At 55.6% G+C, this 19,175-nt stretch overlaps 1 protein-coding gene across 1 annotated transcript in view; it reads right to left on the bottom strand.

Annotated features, from left to right (window-relative positions):
- Positions 1 to 327: 327 nt before the first annotated feature.
- DCHS1 (dachsous cadherin-related 1) overlaps positions 328 to 19,175 on the bottom strand; it is a 48,662-nt gene continuing 29,814 nt past the window's right edge. The window contains exons 8-21 of the mRNA XM_082784805.1: positions 17,460 to 17,556; positions 17,123 to 17,280; positions 13,546 to 14,380; positions 12,991 to 13,230; positions 12,395 to 12,520; positions 11,882 to 12,091; positions 10,424 to 11,287; positions 9,926 to 10,039; positions 9,217 to 9,428; positions 8,880 to 9,034; positions 7,464 to 7,594; positions 6,694 to 6,980; positions 5,662 to 5,800; positions 328 to 5,440 (exon numbers count right to left, since the gene is read on the bottom strand). Of these exons, the coding sequence (XP_082640931.1) occupies positions 2,826 to 5,440; positions 5,662 to 5,800; positions 6,694 to 6,980; positions 7,464 to 7,594; positions 8,880 to 9,034; positions 9,217 to 9,428; positions 9,926 to 10,039; positions 10,424 to 11,287; positions 11,882 to 12,091; positions 12,395 to 12,520; positions 12,991 to 13,230; positions 13,546 to 14,380; positions 17,123 to 17,280; positions 17,460 to 17,556 (6,183 nt within the window). The 3' untranslated portion in view covers positions 328 to 2,825. The remainder of the gene's footprint in view (positions 5,441 to 5,661; positions 5,801 to 6,693; positions 6,981 to 7,463; positions 7,595 to 8,879; positions 9,035 to 9,216; positions 9,429 to 9,925; positions 10,040 to 10,423; positions 11,288 to 11,881; positions 12,092 to 12,394; positions 12,521 to 12,990; positions 13,231 to 13,545; positions 14,381 to 17,122; positions 17,281 to 17,459; positions 17,557 to 19,175) is intronic.

Genomic DNA, 19,175 nt, shown 5'->3' with positions numbered 1-19,175 from the left:
TTGCAGAGGCCAGGAGGCAGGCAGCTGTGGCTGGGCAGCAGGGCTCCTTGTGCTGTCTGCCCCAAGGGCACAGAGTGGCCTCTGTGCAGCCCCCATGCCCCAGGTAGCCCCAGCTCTGCCACCCAAGCTGCTGCCCAGGGCCAAGTGCAGGGTGCAGGTCCCCCTGGCTGCCCCCAACCCCCAGCATGTTGCCAGCAGCTGAGCCATGTGCTGAGCCCCTGAGTGCCACAGGTCTGTCCTCCACCCACTGGCCACACCAGCAACCACAAGGCCGTAAGTGCCAGCACAGCACAAGCCCAGAGCAGCAGCGACAATGTCTAGCTCTGTACAAACAAGTGTGGTTTATTAAGGCATTTCTTTGAGAAGTTGGCACTTGGGTCCAGGCTGTGCTGGAGCGGCCCAGTGTGCAGGCCGACGAGCAGCGCCCAATACATGCAGCTCAGCGAGACACGATACAAAAGGTACAAACAAAGTAGAAAACAGGAATCGTAGTACAATGTGTAAAAATAAATAACTGGAGGCTTGGCTCCTGGCTGGGCTCAGCAGCACGTGGCTGTATCCCCCCAGACAAAAGAGGGGCCGTGTGTCTGACCCTCTAACATGGCGTGCAGGGGGTGACCCGTCTACACCCCACATCCTGAACGTGCAGAGGGGAGCAGGGCTGCTTGGCCATCCTAGCCCAATGCAAGGCTCACAGCACACGTGGCTCCTTGGGGGTGCCTCTTTAGGCTTTCCACGTGCCACGTGAGGCAAGAACTGTCCTCCTCTCCCAGAGCCATCCTGTCTCCCTCACGGGCCCAAGGCATGGCCCTGGTGCCACCACTGCTGCTGCAGATCCCAGCCCTGTTGTTGTCCAGGGCAGCTCCTGGGGCTGCCAGCACTGAGCACGCACTTGCATGGGCAGCACAGTGCTGGGTGTGGGGCACCCATTGCATGGGCTGGGCTGGGACCCATGGCGTGTGGGGGAGGTTGGAGCTGAGACACTGGCGGACATGTGGCTGCAGTCACAGGAGGTTCTGAGTGGGAAAGGGGCAGTGGGCAAAAATGGTTGTTTGTGGCTGCTGTGATAAAACATTTGGGGCTGGGATGACAGATGGGGATGCAGCTATGGTGCTGACAGGCTTTGGACTGAGGCTACAGAGCGGGTGTAGGAGAAGTGTGATAGGAAGGGAATTCCCAAATACAATAAACAGCCCCCGACCCCCTTCTCAGATGTCTGGGTGTCCTCCCAGGCTGACTGTGTAGCTGGGGCTGCCATGGTGCCCCGAATGTCCTGCTCCCAAGCCTCACCCTGCATCCTGTACCACGTGTGTGTGGGTCACAGTGATCCTGAGCACCCAGGGCCATAGTGGCCGGCACAAGGACTGCATTCCCAAGGTGCGGGGCCATGCAATGCCCTGTGGGCTGTGGGTGAGCACTGGGGCAGGGGCTGGCCCTGGCATGAGCTGATGCCAGCTGCAAGCAGTGCTGGTGTGTGGATGGGGACCAGCCCCAAGGAAATGTGGCTCTCCCCCATGATCACAACACAACATGAAGGATTGGTGCAGAGCAGCCCCTGCACAGAGGGCTGGGGATTCTGGCAACCACCCACATTCTGGAGGTGTTCCTGGTGGCCCAGCCTGTCCTGGTGAGCAGGTTGCACTGCAGGGCCCTGGGGGAGGCCTGCCACCCCGTATCCCATACTGTGGCTGCAAGACAACGTGCTGTTTTACACCAAGCCAGCCTCAGGCCATGTGGTTTTTCAGGGTACCCCCCCACCCCTGCTTCCTTGCAGCTGCATGCTGCCCACCAGGCCTGGGGCAGACAGAGCGAGAGGTGGTCACTGACTTGAGTCCCTGAGCGGCCACATCGGTGCCTTTCCTGGGGGGCTTGTCATCCTGGGGCCAGCTGATGCTCTTGCCAGCCCTGCCACAGCCTGCCCAGTGTCTGTGCCTGATGCTTCAGCCAGCCCACAGCTCAGAGAGGCAGTTGGGCCTGGGAGCAGCCTCTCTGTGCTGTGTAGGGCACCCAGCCTCCCAGCCAGCCCCTGAGGAGCAGTGTCCTCCAGCAATTCTGGGAGGGAGAGCCCTTACAAGAGGCAAATGCAGTGGGGGCAGGTGGAAGGGCTTGAGGGACCTGAAAGGATCCCCTTTCCCCCCCATCAGCCATGGATAGGCAAGCAGACAGTGGTTGATGCCTTCTCCCCCTACAGCTTGGCCTGGGATGTGTTTCCCCATATTATCAGCAAGCAAAGTTCAGCCATCCCCATTCCCACAGGCAGCATGGGCAGACCAGCAGGCAGCTGGGGCTGTGCTGTCCGAGCAGTGCATCCCTGTCCAGGGAGCATTCCTCCCCGGCCCCATAAGCTCCCACAGAGATGGGGCCAGCAGGGATGGGCCAGCCTCCTACTGCACCCAGGGTGCTGCATGGCTTGGGCAAGCAGCCAGGCAAGAACAGGGTCTGCAGTCTGCAGTGCCCTGGCCCAGCAGGGCAGGGAGCACCCATCTGCTCCCGGCCCCTCTCAGAGCACAGAGTACCACGAAGCACCAGCGTGCCAGGCGCCGATCTGAGACACCATGAGCAGTACAAGAAACCATGCCCTGGGGTGCTGGTACTAGGATCAGCAGTCCATAGGGCATCAAAACTAGCACTGAATCTGCCAGACCACAGGGAGTCACAGGAGCCGGCAGTCCCAAAAGACATGGGAACCTGCAGCTCATGGGGGCTCCAGGCCAGGCAAGGTGCTGGGAGAGCAGGATCAGCACCCATGCAGAGTGGCCCTGGGCTTGGCCCTGCTCCTGGCCCCATGGCTGCAGGGTGGGGTGGCGGAGTCCACGGGCCCAGGTCTAAATCCTGAGCTCGGCCTCCTCAGGGGGCTCCAGTGAGTGCTCGGCACTGATGGCAGAGGCTGAGGGCCCCTGTGAGATGCCAAAGGGCGAGACCACAGGAGAGCGGGCAGCCAGTGGGGACAGCGAGGGGGAGAAGCTGGGCGACATGGCAGAGGACGAGATGGAGCCCTCGTGGCTGATGGGTGAGCGGCGCAGGGAGGATGGGTGTGGGAAGGTCCTGCCTGCTGGTGGCTTGGGGGGCACAGACTTGGCACCTGGGTGGGCTACTGAGGTGATGAGGGGTGGGGGATCAATGCGGGGCTTGGGCTCTGCCTTGGGCTTGGTTGGAAAGGGCTTGCGCAGGGAGCTCTCATCCTTAAGGCGTGCGATCTCTGTGAAGACGCTGGCCAACGGCTGGAACTGGGGGCACCAGTTCAGCAGGTAATCCCAGTTGTAGCTGCCTCGGAGCTCCTCATCGCTGGCCACGATGGCAGTGAGCGAGCCCTCCACAGAGGGCTTGCCATCCTCTGGGAAGGCATAGTCCTGGGGCTGGGAGGACACACTGAGGCCGCAGCGCACACCGAGGAAGGCGCTGCCTCCCCCATCCTCACGGTACAGCTGCGGGGGTGGTCCCGGCAGCAGCAGCCCGGAGCCCTTCTTGCTCTTGAACCACTGGGTGCTCTCCAGGGCGGCCGGCTCACAGGAGATGTCGGAGAGCTGGTCGGCATCTTGCTGGATGCCAGAGTCAGGGCCACGGGCAGAGATATGCTCCTGCATAGAGGCCGTGATGCTGGCCACACGCGGGTACTCGTTGATCATCCGAATCTCGTCATCTTCAGCAGCCTCAGCAGAACCTCTGCCACTGGAGTGCGAGGGGTCTAGTGAGCCACCTCGTGTGTAGGGCCCTGCTGGCTCACCCCCATACCCTGGCAGGGCCTGATGGTAAATGTGCTCACCCCCAGGAAGCGCCGGTTCCTCGCGGCCCAGCTTCTGCAGGGAGCCGCTCTGCACGCGGGCCAGTGGCCTGTCCCCCTCTGGCTTCTCGTGGCCCCGGCGGTGACGGGAGCGGACCAGTGCCAGCACGATGGCCACAGCAGCCAGCACCACCACAACCCCCAGGGAGGCAGCCACAGCCACCAGCAGCAGGTTGAGGTCCGGAGCCAGGCCGAAGGACGTGTGTGTGATGTCAATGGTGACCTGTGCAGAGGCTGAGCGGGAGGCAGGCAGGGGGCTGCGTGCCTGCACCTCCACACTCATCTCACGCGGCTCCCTCTTGGCGCGCCCAGCCCCAGCCTGGGGCTGGCTGTCCATGCGCAGGTAGATGGTGCCCGTGGTTTGGTTGATGGCAAAGTACGGTGATGGCTTTGTGAGGGAGTACAGCACAACTCCATCAGCCCCCTCGTCTTCGTCTGTTGCCAGCACTCGCCCAATGCTCTGCCCTTTGCGGGCACCCTCAGGGACCTCAAAGCTGAAGGAAGGGCTCAGGAAGATGGGATCATATTCATCCTCCCCAGTCACCAGTACCCGCACAGTCACCGTGGCAGAAGCATTGCCAGCATCGGTGGCCCTGACTAGGAGTTGGAAGGCTTTAGCTCGTTCGTAGTCAAAAGTAAGACGTGAGCGCAGCTCCCCAGAGCTGCTGTTGATGGCGAAGGCATCCCGGCCCTCTGCCACACCAGGCTCCCCAACTGGCTGCTCCAGCACTGCATACCGAAGCTCCCCAAAGACGCCAGTGTCTGCATCGATGGCACGCAGGGTGGTGACCAATGTGCCAGGAGGCAGGTTCTCCCGCATGCTGGCACTCAGCATCTCCACTGGGAAGTATGGTTTGTTGTCATTGACATCCTTCACCTCAATGGCTACAGGTACCAGTGCAAAGTGGCCGCCTGGCTCATCTGTAGCCTGTACCACGAGGGCATGCAGTGACTGGGCCTCACGGTCAAGAGGCTGTGCCAGGCACAGGGCCCCTGTACTCTCATGAAGCTGGAAGAGCCCATGCTGGTCACCTGAGCTGATGGTGTAGTGAACGTGGCCGTGGGGCCCTGAGTCAGCATCATGGGCCATCACCCGCAGCAGCTCTGTGCCAGGGAGCACATTCTCACTCACTGCTGTGCGGTACTCAGCTCGGGCAAACACGGGTGGGTTGTCATTGACATCCTGCACAGTGATGAGCACAGGCACTGTAGCACTGCGCTGTGGCAGGCCCCGGTCTGAGGCTGCCACAGTGAGGTTGTAGACTGGGATGGCCTCAAAGTCCAAGGGCTCCACAAGCACCAAGGCACCCTGTGTACGGAGGTGTCCTCCTGCCCAGGCCACACGGCTCTCCACCTGGAAGGCATTGCCACCATTGCCACTGACAATGGTGTAGTCAAAGCCAGCGTTCTCCCGTGAGAGATCGGCATCACCTGCCTCCAGTGTCAGCACAGTGGTTCCCGGGCGCAAGTCCTCAGGGACACTGGCATTGTAGCATGGCACCTGGAAACTGGGGCTGTGGTCATTCACGTCAAGCACCTGCAGCTGCACAGTGGCCCAAGATGAAAGGCTGGGAGAACCATGGTCACGGGCCTCCACCACCAGGTCCAGGGTAGGCTGACTGGCATCAAATTCCACCCGCCGAATGGTGAACAGGGTCCCTGTGAGGGCACAAAGCCAGAGTCAGCATGGGGAGCCAGCAGGGAGGTGGGCATGGTGTTCTGGGATGCTGTGGTGGTGTGCCTTGATGGCTGCCACCACTATGTCTGCCTCTCTGACTACCCCAGCCGTAATGAGGGGCCAGCATGGGGGCCCCTCCCTCTGCATGCACTGTTGGATCAATCTACAGCATGAACCCTATGTAGCAGTTAGCCCCACACACCATTGCTGGGGTCGATGGCGATGTCAGGGCTGGGCACAGCCAGGTGGAAGGTGACATCCCCGTTGCTGCCAGAGTCTGGGTCAGTGGCACTCACAGTGAGAAGGATGCTGCCTGCAGGTGTGTGCTCTGGCAACGTCACCTGGAAAAGAAGAAAGCCCCAGTCAAAATCATGTCCCTCTGTGGGCATCTGTTCCTGCTTGACTGGATCTGGCCAGCAAAGCTGGGAGAAGGTCTGGGCTGGCCAGGGCAGCCATGGCCAAAGTAGCTCACTTCCTCGCTGACCAGGGCCTTCCCACCTCTGTACCAGGGCCACACACTTGAGGTCACCTGTCCCATATGCATGACACCTAGCATTGTAAGTGTGACTTCTGAGAAACTTCAGCATCCAGTTATTCATCCTTTTCTCTACCATCCTCTGCTATGCTGAAAAACGTATTAGATGATATTATTTTTTATATTTATTTTTTTTCTATAAAAGGTATTTTACTCAATGCAAAACACCTCTCATCCTCTTGTGCCAAACAACATGTACAAACAGGCAGTCTTCCACTGGTCTGCTCTCCCAACCTTCAAGCATTTCTGTGTCTTCCCAACTTCTTGCATCTCTGCTCCAGAGATACATCACATGGTACTGGTCAGCTTTTGTCCATTTACCTCCCTATGGGGCCTCTGGCCAGGTCTCACCAGAAACACGTCAGCCTGTGACCCATCTCCCACCAATCTTGGCCTTCCTGCTGCTCCTACTTATTCTGGCATGTACCATCTGCATGCAGCTGTGCAGGCCTGCAGCTGCTGATCCCAGTGCCGTGTGCCTGGTTTCAGCTTCCTGTTCACACTGCAGTGACAGCAGGAGGTGTGTCAGGATGTGGATAGAGGCTCAGGAGGAGAAGGGCCAGGATGGGCTCAGACCCATCCTTGAGGGGATCTCTGTGCCTCCTAAGCCCAGGTGAGCCAGGCAGTGTGCAGGAGCAGCACAGGGGCTTATGCAGGGGAGCCAGCACGTGCGTGTTCAGGTGCGTGTGTGTACAGTACCTGGTAGAAGCCCTGGCTGAAAGACGGTGCGTTGTCATTCACATCCTCCACGACAACGGTGAGGTTGGCTTCGGTCTCATGGCGGGTGTCAGAGGCACGCAGGGTAAGGGTGTAGTGGCTGCGTTGCTCGTAGTCCAGTGGCCCCGTAAGGGCAATGCGTCCCCCATACCGCAGCACACTGAATGTGCCCAGAGCATCACCATCCAGCACGAGGGTGTAGGAGAGTGTGGGGCCCGAGTCCACATCGTTCCCTGTCAGCTGTGCTATCTGGGTGCCTAGCAGTGTGTCTGAGGAGAGGCAAGGCATGAGCAAGCAGCCCCATCTCCTCAGAAGAGAACCCAGCTCACGTGGGGGAACCAGCCTGAGCACTGGGCATAAGGGAGATGTCCTAGTGGTCAAGGAGCAGGTCTTGGGAACCAGGCAGGAGGACTGGGCAGGCGTACCAAGGGCAGAGAGCCAGCAGGCCACTCATGCAGCCAGAGCCCCCATGAAGTGGGCAGAGACCAAGGAGAAGTTGCGGGTTCAGCTGGTTCCATCAGGACACAGCTGCTGCATCACAGACAGCCATACAACCCCCAGCTCCAGGACATAACAAACAGGGCAGTGGCGAAGGGCTTGGGGAAGCTCAGCCAGCGGGTCAGCACAAACCATCCCTCATCAAGGGAATGAGCAAGCCTCTCTGGGGCCTCTCCCCCACCCACAGGTGTTTATCATGCTTCAGCTCCTGCCACTGCTGGACACACTGACCTATGGGGCTGAGCTGCACTTACTTTCTGGGACCCGCACCTCCCAAGGAAATGGGATGGTGGGGCTATTGTCATTGATGTCCATCACCACAACGGTCAGTGTTGCTGAGCCCACAAGAGGAGGTGTCCCTCTGTCCATTGCTGTTACCACCAAACTGTGGAAAAGCACAAGGGCACGGCACAAGGTTCACAAATGTGGCCATATGTGTGAGGGCCAGTACGTGCATGCACAGCATCTGGAACATGGTGCAAGGCGGCACTGCACATGTGTGCAGGGTTGGAGTGTGTACACATGGTAGTAGAACTACGCACAGCATCTGGAGTATATGGGGCAATGGATATGTGCAGAGCATCTGGAGTACACGTGGGTCAGTGGATGTGGGCCCATACGGAATATGGGGCAGCAGATGGATGTACATTTGGGGTTTGTGTTTGGAGGGCAGTGGATTTGTGCCCAGCACTTGGAACATATGAGCAGGCAGGGATGTGGGCACAAGAGTCTGGAGCATGCACAGCCCTGTCATGTGCACATGCATGGTTGGGGGCTTTTGCAAGGGGGTTACAGTGGATGCATCCATAGCATTTTTCATGTATTATATTTTTGCATAGCATAGCATGTGCAAGGGGCAGGAATCTGGAATGTTGGTGAGAAAAGATGTGGGCAGAGTGTGTTGAGGCATGCAAGGAGACAGGTGACAGCATTTGGAGCATATTTGGGAGCTGGGGAATACATGGAGCCTCTGTTTGCATGTAGCAGTGATGTGTATGTGAATGGAACGAATCCCCTAGGCCTCCACGTGCCTTGGAAGAGTGAAGAGAGATTTGAAACATACATATGACAGCAGGAACATAGCCTTGGTGAGTTGGACAAAGTTGTTCCTTGTTCCTTGTATCTGAACCATGCATGTGTAAAAAGGTAGGGGGAGGTTTAAATTCATGGTTTGTAGAGTTTGTCATCACCTTACATGGTTGTGGTTAGGCTGACTGTGGGATGTCAAGAATGTGCACATGCGGTGAGGGACCTAGAGGACTTGGGCTGAATGCAGAGGGACTTGCAAGAGGGCTGAGATAGCTTCTGGAGGGCATGTGGCAGAGCAGGAGGGTGCAATGTGTGGGAATGGGAAGGGACTGAACAGATACGGTCTGGATTAAGCGGGCAGGAAAGAGAATGGATGCAGCTACTGAAGAGTCCACTGCCCCCTTCACAACCTTTTCAGATTTGTGAAATCCAGGCTGAACAGAGCGCAGGCTCATCTCATGACTATCTGCCATGCCCTCAGTGCCATTTGCTACACATGCTACTACTAAGTCTGAGTTCCTGCTGTTGTTTGGCAATGGCTTTGGGTGGCACCAAGTAACAGACTATCCTCTGCAGCCTTGGGGATGCTGCTCCTATGCCCCTCTCATACCTACAGTACAAGTTGTTCCGGCCCTACTCACCGGGTCTGTGACCAGATCTCCCTGTCCAGGATGGCAGCAGTAGTGATAGTGCCGGTCTGAGGATCGATGTGGTACAAGCCTGTCATTGGCAGGGACTGGTTAATAGCGTAAGTCACCTGCCCATTCACTCCTTGATCCAGATCATCTGCCAGGACCTGCAAAGCCACAGGAGAGATTCAGCAGTGCAGTTGTGGAGCCCTACAAACTACAGACCTCCAAGGCCAGACCTACAGATTTATAGGTGCCAGCCACGGGCCTATGGCACAGCCCCCCACCTCCTCACCCTGGCAGGGGCAGCCAGGGGCTCAGATGTCCCTGTTTGTGCCCCCAGTGCTACCTGGATGACTGGGGAGTCATAGCCCTGTGATTCCCAGATGAATGCCACATAGTTCTGCAGCTGGAAGCGTGGCAAATTGTCATTCACATCTTGCAGGTTAAGGTTTATGGCCATAAAGCTGAAGGAAGCTGCTGTCTCTGCCTGGACCACAAGGCGCAGCCGGGGGCTGGCCTCAAAATCCAGGCTGCTGGAGTCCTGAACTGAGATGGCACCTGGGGAAACAGCAGGGTCAGGGGGAGAGGGGGTGAGTGAGGAACCAGCACACCCAGTCCCCATCTTCTCTTTTGTTCCCTTACACTCAATCCATCCCTCTGCCCATCCATCCACTCTCAAACAGAGAGAAGTAGTATACTGAGCTCTTCTGAGCCCTCTCCAAATCTCAAGCCTTCTCATCAGCCCTGGTGAGCTACCCTGGTGATAAATCCTGAACACTGCCCTCTGCTAACTTCTGAACTGGGCCTGCAAATTTTTTTGGGAAAGATCCAGTTAGCAGGGACCAAAATTGTGCTAAGAGCTGCATTTGCAACCTCTGGACAATGATGGGATAGTGTCTATGTCCAAATTCTAATACCATTAAATTTACTGGTAGAGGTGTAGACTATGTTCCTGTGCCTTTGGAGGGCTCTGAGACTTGTGATAGCTGAGCAGGCACTGGCAGAGCACAAGTGACCTTCCCTTGCTGCTTCCCCAAGTGGTCCTGCTGCTGTACCTGAATTGGGCTGGATAAGGAAAGCATTCTTTTCGTTGCCACTGATGATGCTGTATGTGATGCGCCCGGAAGAGCCCCCTGTGTGCACAGCTTGGATGCTAGCGACAGCAGTACCTGTAAGGGAGGGAACAATGTTGAAGGGGCAGCAGAGTCTCAGGGCAGGTGCCAGAGGTCAGGGGCACATGCTGTACTAGAGGAACATGGCCCCGCCTGAGGATACTGTTGCCAAAGGAGGTGAGAGTCAGGACTTCTAGGGCCTGTCTGCAGCCCTTCTATGGTCTCACTGAACCCTGCAGACCTTCCAGGAGCATCTGTGCACCTGTGACCCACAGGATTACCACCCTCAATACCCTGGGCACCAGTTAGGCCCTGCTGTCCCCTGGATATACACAAAGCACAATGACTTCCAAAAACCCTGCAGTGCTCCCCAGTCCCTCTTTCTCCCCATCTTCTCCCATTTCATCCCAGTCTGTGCTGGGCACTCTGCTCAGCTGATACCTGGGGCAGCATTTTCTGGCAGGGCCACTTCACTGGTGCTCCGGGGAAAGCGCAGCCCTCGGTAGGGCTCTTCCTGCAAATGGATCACCACCACGCCAGTAGAGGAAAGCGCTGGTTGCCCCAAATCTGTGGCCAGGATGAAGAGAGTCCGCTGGCGCTGGCTGAGTGAGCCCAGGGGCTGCAGCAGCTGAATATCCCCTGTGTAGGAGTTGATTGCGAATGCAGAGTTGGGGGTGGCAAGGCGATACAGGATGGAGGCATTGGCACCTGCATCCCTGTCCTCTGCCCTCATGGTGGCCACAACCTGCTTGAGTGATGTGTGGCGAGACAAGTTGACAGTCAGCGGGCTGTGCAGGAAGGCAGGAGCATGGTCATTGACATCCCGCACTGTGACAGTGACCCGCACAGCTGCACTCTTGGGTTCCCATGGTGCTGAGTCCACAGCCTTGGCAAGGAAGCTGTAACTGGCGTGGCGCTCCCGGTCCAGTGCCTGGGCACTTCTGATGCGCCCGCTCTGTGGTTCTACTTGGAACATGCCCAGTGACTCATTGCCCAGATAGTAGGTAACCTGCCCATTGGTGCCCTCATCAGGGTCCTCAGCTTCCAGCTGCAGAACCAGGGCACCAACAGGCAAGTCCTCTGGCACCTCCACCACATAACTGGCCTGAGCAAAAACAGGTGCATTGTCATTTAGGTCCAACACCCGCACGTTGACTGACATGGTGGCACTGCGTGGAGGGGTGCCATGGTCTTGCACCACCACTGTGAGGGTGTAGAAAGCAACTTGCTCCCTGTCAAGAGCACGTGCAGTGGAGAGGACACCTGAGACAGGGTCTAGGATGAAATCTTGCCCAGGGTCTCCATCTGGAAAAGAAGACAGGGAACAGCAAGACGGCGTTACTGTAACCTGAGGTTGGCACAAGGAGGGACCTAACCTATGCTGCGTGGAGGGACAGCATGAAGTCCATCCCAGTGTGGCCTGCCAGAGAGGGTAGAGTGAACTGTTCTTTGTAAGTCCCTAGTGGGACTTAAGTGGGACTGAACCTCCTTGGTCCAGCCGTGTGTGTGTATGTGTAAGAACTGGATCCACCAGCTCACAGAGCAGTGCTGTTGCCACAGATAATGCCTGGTGTAACAACAAAGACATCTCACTTAACAAGCTGTAAATTCAACAGGCCAGAGCAGGTAAGAGAGGTGTGGAACTAATCTGAGCCTGAGGAACCAGAGAGAGCCTGGGGAATGAGGCAATGTGGCCTGTGCACATTTACCGGGGGCAGTGAAACTAGAGGGTTGAGAGGAAGGAGTAGCAACATATGGTCTGGAGCAGGAGAGAGCTGATGTGGAACGGGAATTGCCACAGGTGATGCTTCCAAGAGCTCCTAGCAAGCCTGGGTGAACAGCTGCTACCAACCACCAAGAACGAAACTACAGAGCTCTCTCTGTCCCTATGCTCCTCACCTGCCACACGGTACTCCAAGCGCCCATTCTCGCCTCCATCAGGATCGGTGGCCCGCAGGGTATAGAGTGCTACGCAGCTTTGGTTCTCAGGGACCTCCACAGACCAGGATTCACTCTCTAGGTGTGGTGTGTGGTCATTCTCATCCCCTACTGTTATCCGCACAGTTGCCTTGGAGAGGTTGGGGGGCAGGCCACCATCCCGTGCATAGACTGCAGGAACACAGCAAGAGTGCTGCAGAGTACCCTGCTAACTGGGAGCTACTACCAAGGCTGTCACATGCAAGTCACAGACAGTTACAGGGGAGCCAGGCATGGGATCACGGGAATTCCTACATGCTCAAACCACCCAACAACCCTGCATGCTCTGCAATCCCTCATCACTTCCCATGGCCTGCCCGCCTCGCAACACCACCCTTCCCCAGCAGTGAGGAGCACTCATCTGTCTTATCTGTGCTCCCTATAACCCACCCTGCCATGTCTGCTCCTCCCTCTCATGCACTAGCACAGCCATACCCATCAGCACATGCTGCTCCTGCTCCTCACGGTCCAGGGCATGTGTAGTGACAATAAGCCCCGTCTGTGGGTGGATGGAGAACGGTCCCCCAGAGAGACCCCCATAGGTCACCTGCCCATTGGCACCTGCAGGGAGGAGTACATTTGAGGGCAGCCCAACAGAAATGCCAAGAACCTCTCACTTGGCTCCCAGCCCCGCACCTCCTTCCTCCCAGCCTTCCCATCCAGGGGGCAGACAGACTGTGGAGGAGGATGCTTTCACTGCCTGCCAAGTAAAGGTGTGGGCAGAGATGTGTGGTGGAGAGAGGTCCCAGCCCAGCCCAGCTTGTGGAAGGGAAAATGGGATAAGGAACCTCCAAGGAACAAAGCCCATTGACTTGGGAAGTAAAGGGAATCAATCTCTGTTCTCATTCTCAGATTTTCCCAGGGTCCATCCCATCCCTCTTTACCAGGCCAGGTGATGGTTCCTCCCTCCATGGACACCCAGGCTCTCCAAACCAGATGGGAGGGAGCAGAGTGCACCTCGTCCTGCAAGTTGCATCCCAAGAAGGGCTCCTGACCAAACTGGGCAGCTCACTCTTGCCCTGCATCCTCACCCAGGTCCCGGTCTGTGGCCAGCACCTGCAGTACAGGGCTGCCAGCTGGCAGGTTCTCCATGATGTGTGCTTCATACTCAGGCTTCTCAAAACTGGGAGCCTCATCGTTGACATCCAGAACCAGCACAGAGAGTAGCTGTGTGGCTGAGCGGCGTGGGAAGCCATGGTCTGTGGCCACCACAGTCAGGTTGTGCTGCACCACCTCCTCCCGGTTCAGCGCCCGCACGACAGAGAGCGCACCTGCAGACAGGGGAAGAGGGATGATCTGGGACTGCATGCCATCAGGGCCAACCACTCCCTGGACAGAGGTGTCACAAGGCTGCAGGCACTGGGGTGAGCCAGGGTCTCGAGAGACAGCAGGGTCACGCCAGCCAGGTGCTATGCTTGGGGCTGTCCACACCCTGTAAGTCCTTCTTACCTCCAGGTGATCTGTAATCCCCAGCCCACACTCTCCTTCTGTGCACCATGCTACATCCCCACATGTGCCTGCACCCTCCTCAGCCCCCACATTCCCAGTGTTTCTGCTGCCCACCCTGCATCCTCCCAGGCCCTCACCAGTGCTGGGGTTAAGGTGGAAGCGGCCATCACTGTTGCCTGCTCGTAACGAGTAGCTCACTCGCCCATTCTCTCCCAAATCGTTGTCCTGGGCCACCACGTGCAGAGCCACGAACCCAGTTGGCTGATCCTCCATGACGCTGACAGCAGCAGGTGACAGAAACACGGGTGCATTGTCATTCTCGTCAGTCACAAACACACGGGCCGTCACAGCTGCCGAGCGGCGCTGACTGACATTGCGTGCCTGGTCTGTGGCCTCCACCACCAAGAGGAAGGAGGCAGCAGCCTCCCGGTCAAGGCCCTGGCGAAGGGTCAGCAGTCCCGATCGGCTGTCAAGTTGGAATGGGGCCCCAGGGGGCTCCTGGCGCAGCAGGGCATAGCGCACCTGGCTGTTGGGGCCCACGCCATCCCCATCCAGCGCCTGGAAGGTGAAGATGGACGAACCAGCCTGCACGTTCTCGGGCACCACAATGGTGATGGGGTCTTCAGGGAAGGTGGGTGCCTGGTCATTGCAGTCCTGCACATGGATCTGTACCAGCACCAGTCGGCTGGAAGGATAGCCATGCTGTGTGTCCTCAGCACTCACCTGAAGCATGTGCCGTGCCCCGGCTTCATAATCCAGCTCCTGGGCAGCGTAGATCTCCCCTGTCACACTGTCAACAACAAAGGTGCCATCCCCACCACCTCCTACCACTGTGTAGGTCAGCTGTCCTCGTGCAGGGGCATCTGGGGGTGCCACTGAGCCGATCACAGACCCTGGCTTGACCCCCTCGAGAGGGTGCAGTGTCAGCACGGTGGCATCAGGCCGGGGCAGCACACGGGAGGATGGCAGCACCTGAGAGGAGAGGCAGCAGTCAGGGGTGCATACCAGGATCTTGCATGTTGGGGAGGCAGGGTGGGGAGGGGGGCTCTTGGGGAGCCAGTGGACATGGGGCCTGAGGAGTGCAGGTGTATGAAGGCAAGGTCACAGGTCTTGTGGCCTAACAGATGAGTAACAACCTGAAAAACATGCTGAGAAGGAGCACAGGTTTGACAGGATGAAAGACAAGCTTCACCGGAGGAACTAGAGTAGGTAAGGACAGACAGAGCTGCTGAATGAGCAGAGAAGGCTCAGGTATATCAATGTATACAAATATCTGAAGAGAGGGTGTATGGAAGATGGAGCCAGGCTCTTTTCTGTGGCACCCAGTGATGAGAGAGGAGGCACTGGGCACAAGGCTGTGAATGTTGTCTACCCTCCAGTTGGAGGCTGGTCACAAGTTGCATCCATCTTGGCTCAGTATTAGGGCCAGTTCTTTTTAATAACTTTGTCAATGATCTGGACAAGGGGAGTAAGTGTACCTTCAGTAAGTTTGCAGGTGACACAGAGTTGGGCAGGAGTGTTGATCTGCTCATGGGCAGGAAAGCTTTACAGCAGGATCTGGATAGTCTGGATTGATGAGGCGAAGACAACTGTATGAAGTTCAACAAGGTTAAGTGCTGGGTCCTACCACCCTATGGGTCACAAAAAACCCATGCAATGCTACAGGCTTGAGGAAGGCTGGAGAAAAGCTGCCTGTCAGAAAGGAACCTGGGGGTATTGGTTGATAGCAGACTCAACATGAGTCAGCAGTGTGCTCAGGTGGCCAAGAAGGCCAATGACATCCTGGCTTGTATCAGAAATAATGTGGCCAGCAGGACTAGGGAAGTGATTGTCCCTCTGTATTCAGCTCTGGTGAGGCCACATTGAGTTCAGCTTGGGGCCCGTCACTACAAGAAAGACATTAGGGTGCTGGAGCATGTCCAAAGAAAGGCAACGAAGGTAGCGAAGGATCTAGAGAACAAATCTTATGAGGAATGGCTGAGGGAACTGGGGTTATTTAGCCTAGAGAAAAGGAGGCTCAGAGGAAACCTTACCGCTCTCTACAACTACCTCAAAGGAGGTTGTAGTGTGGGGGGTCAATCTCTTCCCCCAAGTAACAAGCAACAGGAAATAGGAAATGACCTCAAGTTGCACCAGTGTAGGTTTAGATTAGATAATAATACTAGATTAATACTAATACTAGAGTAATTAAATTTTTTAAATTATTTAAATTAATTAAATTACTAGATTAATACTAATACTAGATTTTTTAAAGAAAAAAATCGTCACTGAAAAGGTGGTTAGACAATGGAAGAGGCTGCCAAGGGAGGCGGTGGAGTCTCCATCCATGGAGGTCTTCTAAAGCCACCTGGATGTGGTTGTTGGCAAGTGGCTCTGGGTGGCCCTGCTGGAGCAGGCGGGGGTTGGACCAGATACCTCCAGCCTCAGCCGCGCTGTGATTCTGTGACTGGGTTAGACACTGTAATAGAAACAGATGCCACCAGAAACAATTCTGCAAAACATAAGCAAGAGTGGGCAAGAAGAGAAGTAACGCTCATTCAGATGAGAGGTGCAGAGAAGAAAGACAACATAGTGTGATCTGAAGATAAATAAATACTATTACTGCTTTTATTAAAGATTGTGAAGTTAATTCAGGGATGATGTACACCTGTGGATGGGAGTGAGAGAAAGTAATTGTGTCATCTGAAGGGAAAACATGTTGAAGAACTCAGTGCATTCTTGTCAAGGAGTTGGGGAAAAATGAAGTCCAGCAAAACTGTCAACTCAGAGGAGTATCAGAACTAGTGACTGCCAAGCAAATAGCTACATTATGGGCATGCAAACTAGCACTTCAGGGACAAAAAGCGTGTCAGCCTGGTCTCAGCACTTTGAAGGCCAAGGAACTTGAAAAACAAGAACAGTTAGACATGGCATAAAAAGGAAATAGTTTTAAAATGTATTGCAGAATGGCTAAAGGCAGATGTGCCAGGCTAACACAGTACTTCTCTCCTCAAACACAAAGGAAACACAGTAGATCTAATTTAATATAATAATAAAAGAAAGCTGTGTACGTTAAAGGTTTGCTGACAGAGTTAGAGGGCACTGCCAGTACAGAGAAAGAACAGAACATCAAACGAAGAGAGTCAAGTGACCATGGGAACTGCAACAATGGGGACAGGATGTGAAATGGTGTACTGTGAAAGTGCATTGACTGGGGGGGCGAAACAGAGTCTCTGCTGTAAAATTAAATTCATTACTAACAACAGAGAAAGGACTCAGCTATCTGAGCCAACACGCCAGACGGTGAGTGCAAAAGCTATGCATACATGAAGAAATTCCTGTACATCAAGAGAAATGTTTTCAGTAGATGCTGGGAAGAATTAATGCCTCTGGGCAGGGGACTTCTAAGGTTGTCTCTGCAACAACATGTGTAGGACTGGGATGGCTGTCCCAGTCTGCAGAAGAAAAATGTTTACTACTAATGCTGATGCTGACCACTTTACGAATGAGAGCATTTATGAATGAGTGGCAGCTAGTCTCTTCCCATCCCATGTTCTCCACCACAATGGTGGGGCTGGAGCAACAGTTGAGCAAGGGCAGAGGGTGCCCTGGGATGAAGGTGGTGGAGGGCAAGAAGGGTATGGAGGAAGGCTGCCAAGTAGCAGAATGGTGTCCTCCAAGAGATGAGCAAGGGGTGGATGGTACAGGGACGAGAGCAGCTGGGGTGCTGGATACCTGAATGCGGATGATGGCCGAGGTACTGCGGGGCACCGTGCCCCGGTCACTGGCTGTCACAGTGAAGATATACTCAGCACGGTCAGACCGGCGTAGCACTGTGGCAGTCCGCAGCTCTCCAGTGGCCACATGCAGTGTGAAGCGCTCTGCCCAGGCTCCTGCAGAGAGAAGGTGAAATGCTGCAGGGAGAGGCAGAGGAGGGAGGGGCAGAGAACATGCTGGGATGGAGGAAGGACTGTGGCCTGACAGGGCTGGGGCAGTGGTCACCCATCTGCCCACAAGGGTCATGGCTGCACGACAGAGAACAGTGACAGGTAGCCAGGTCAGCAGCTCCTACCTATTAGTGAGTAGGTGATGGTCCCATTCTCACCCTCGTCAGGGTCCTTGGCCTGGAGGGAGGCAACAAGAAGTCCCGACGGCTTCTCTTCCAACACCTGCAGCACAGCCCAGAGAGCAGCTGAGTGTCACAGAGCCATTCCCACTGACCCCAAGCACAGCATCTGTGCCTTCCTACACCCATCCTGCACCTTGCCCAGGGCACAGCCCCCCATCCAAGACCTGAGTCTGCACAACATGGGAAGTTTGCAGCCAAGCAGACAGACGGAGGTCCTGCCCTGCCATCCCCCCGTGCCGCCCAGCTTGACGCAGCTCAGCAGCCTTGGCACATGTTGCAGCAGTGAGCTGCAGGGTGATGGAGGGACACCACCAAAGTTACACCCAAGGCCTCTGCAGCAAAGAAAACCCCCTCTACGCCCATTTGACGCCTTTGGAGGGGAATAGAAATGTTCAAGCTCTGACTAGTGCAGATGCCACTCACACTGGCGATGGAAAGGGTCCCCTTAATTCCCACCAGCCAGCCCAGGGCAGTTCATGATCAATGGAAATGCATCAGGCAGTTCTTCCTGCATCCAAACACTCCGACTCCTAGGGCTTTTCCCTTCTCTCCTTTTCTTCTAGTTAGCACTACTGACTGGCTGTCTGCAGGCACTTAAGACTACCATTCTGTGCCAGTGCATCACAGTACCTATAAGGCATGAATTATGCACATCCTCAGCTAACACTACACTCTATGCTTCCTGACAGGGGCCACACGTTAACAGCATTGCATGGAAACTCCTAGAATCATAGAATCACAGAATATCCCAAGTTGGAAGGGACCTGTAAGGATCATAAAGTCCAACTCCCGGCACCATGCAGGTCTAACCCCCAAAAATTCAGACCATATGACTAAGAGCACAGGCTCCTTTAGTGGATACTCACTCCTTTCGTGGATAGTTATGGAAATAGACACATCCCCATTACTGCCCCTCACCATCCATCAGTGTTAGGGGTACCCTCAGCAAACAACCCACACCTGCTGGCAGACCCGTCTCTCCTCCAGTGGTGACTATTTGCACCCATAAACACCTCAACAGTAGAACAGGCAGCCCACTTGGCACAGATTCTGTGATATCTTTCTCACCAATATGATGCTGTCACAGACCAAATTCACATCCTACAGCACAACTCATCCTCACAGACCCAGCTGTGCTCTCTGATCTCTGTGTGGTACCGCTTCAATGCATGCATACACAGGACAAATGCAATCCAAGAAAGAGTCCAAGGAAAGAGTCTGCAAGCTTTTGAGAGGAGGCAAGTGTTAATGTTGTTGCACAAGCTGCTGGCACCACGCTGGTGGCGCTCACAGAAGGGGAGCGGGGGCGGAGGGGGACAACAACCAGAGGAGCTGGACTTGTTTAGCTGGGCCAAACAGTGATGTGACTGCACTCTGTAAACACAGAGGAAAGGGGAGGGAAATTCCAAGGAGAGAGAGGAGCTATTTAAGCAAAAACACAATATTGGCACAAGAACAAATGAGTATAAAGTGGTCAGAAATTAGTTTAGGCTGGAAATTAAGAGATGGTTTCTAACTACCAGATCAAGGAATCTGGAACAGCATTTTACAGCAGTGGTGGAGGCAAAGGACCTTCTAAATATAGCTCAGCTGTTTATGAAAAGGACTATCTATGTGGACACCTCTGAGCAGGGCCATGCTTAGGAGGCCCCTTCCAAG

The sequence above is a fragment of the Aythya marila genome (assembly GCF_965140915.1).
Source record: "Aythya marila genome assembly, chromosome: 1".
NCBI lineage: Eukaryota > Metazoa > Chordata > Aves > Anseriformes > Anatidae > Aythya > Aythya marila.
The sequence above is the reverse complement of the archived record's forward strand: the minus strand, read 5'-3'. Positions and strand labels throughout refer to the sequence as shown.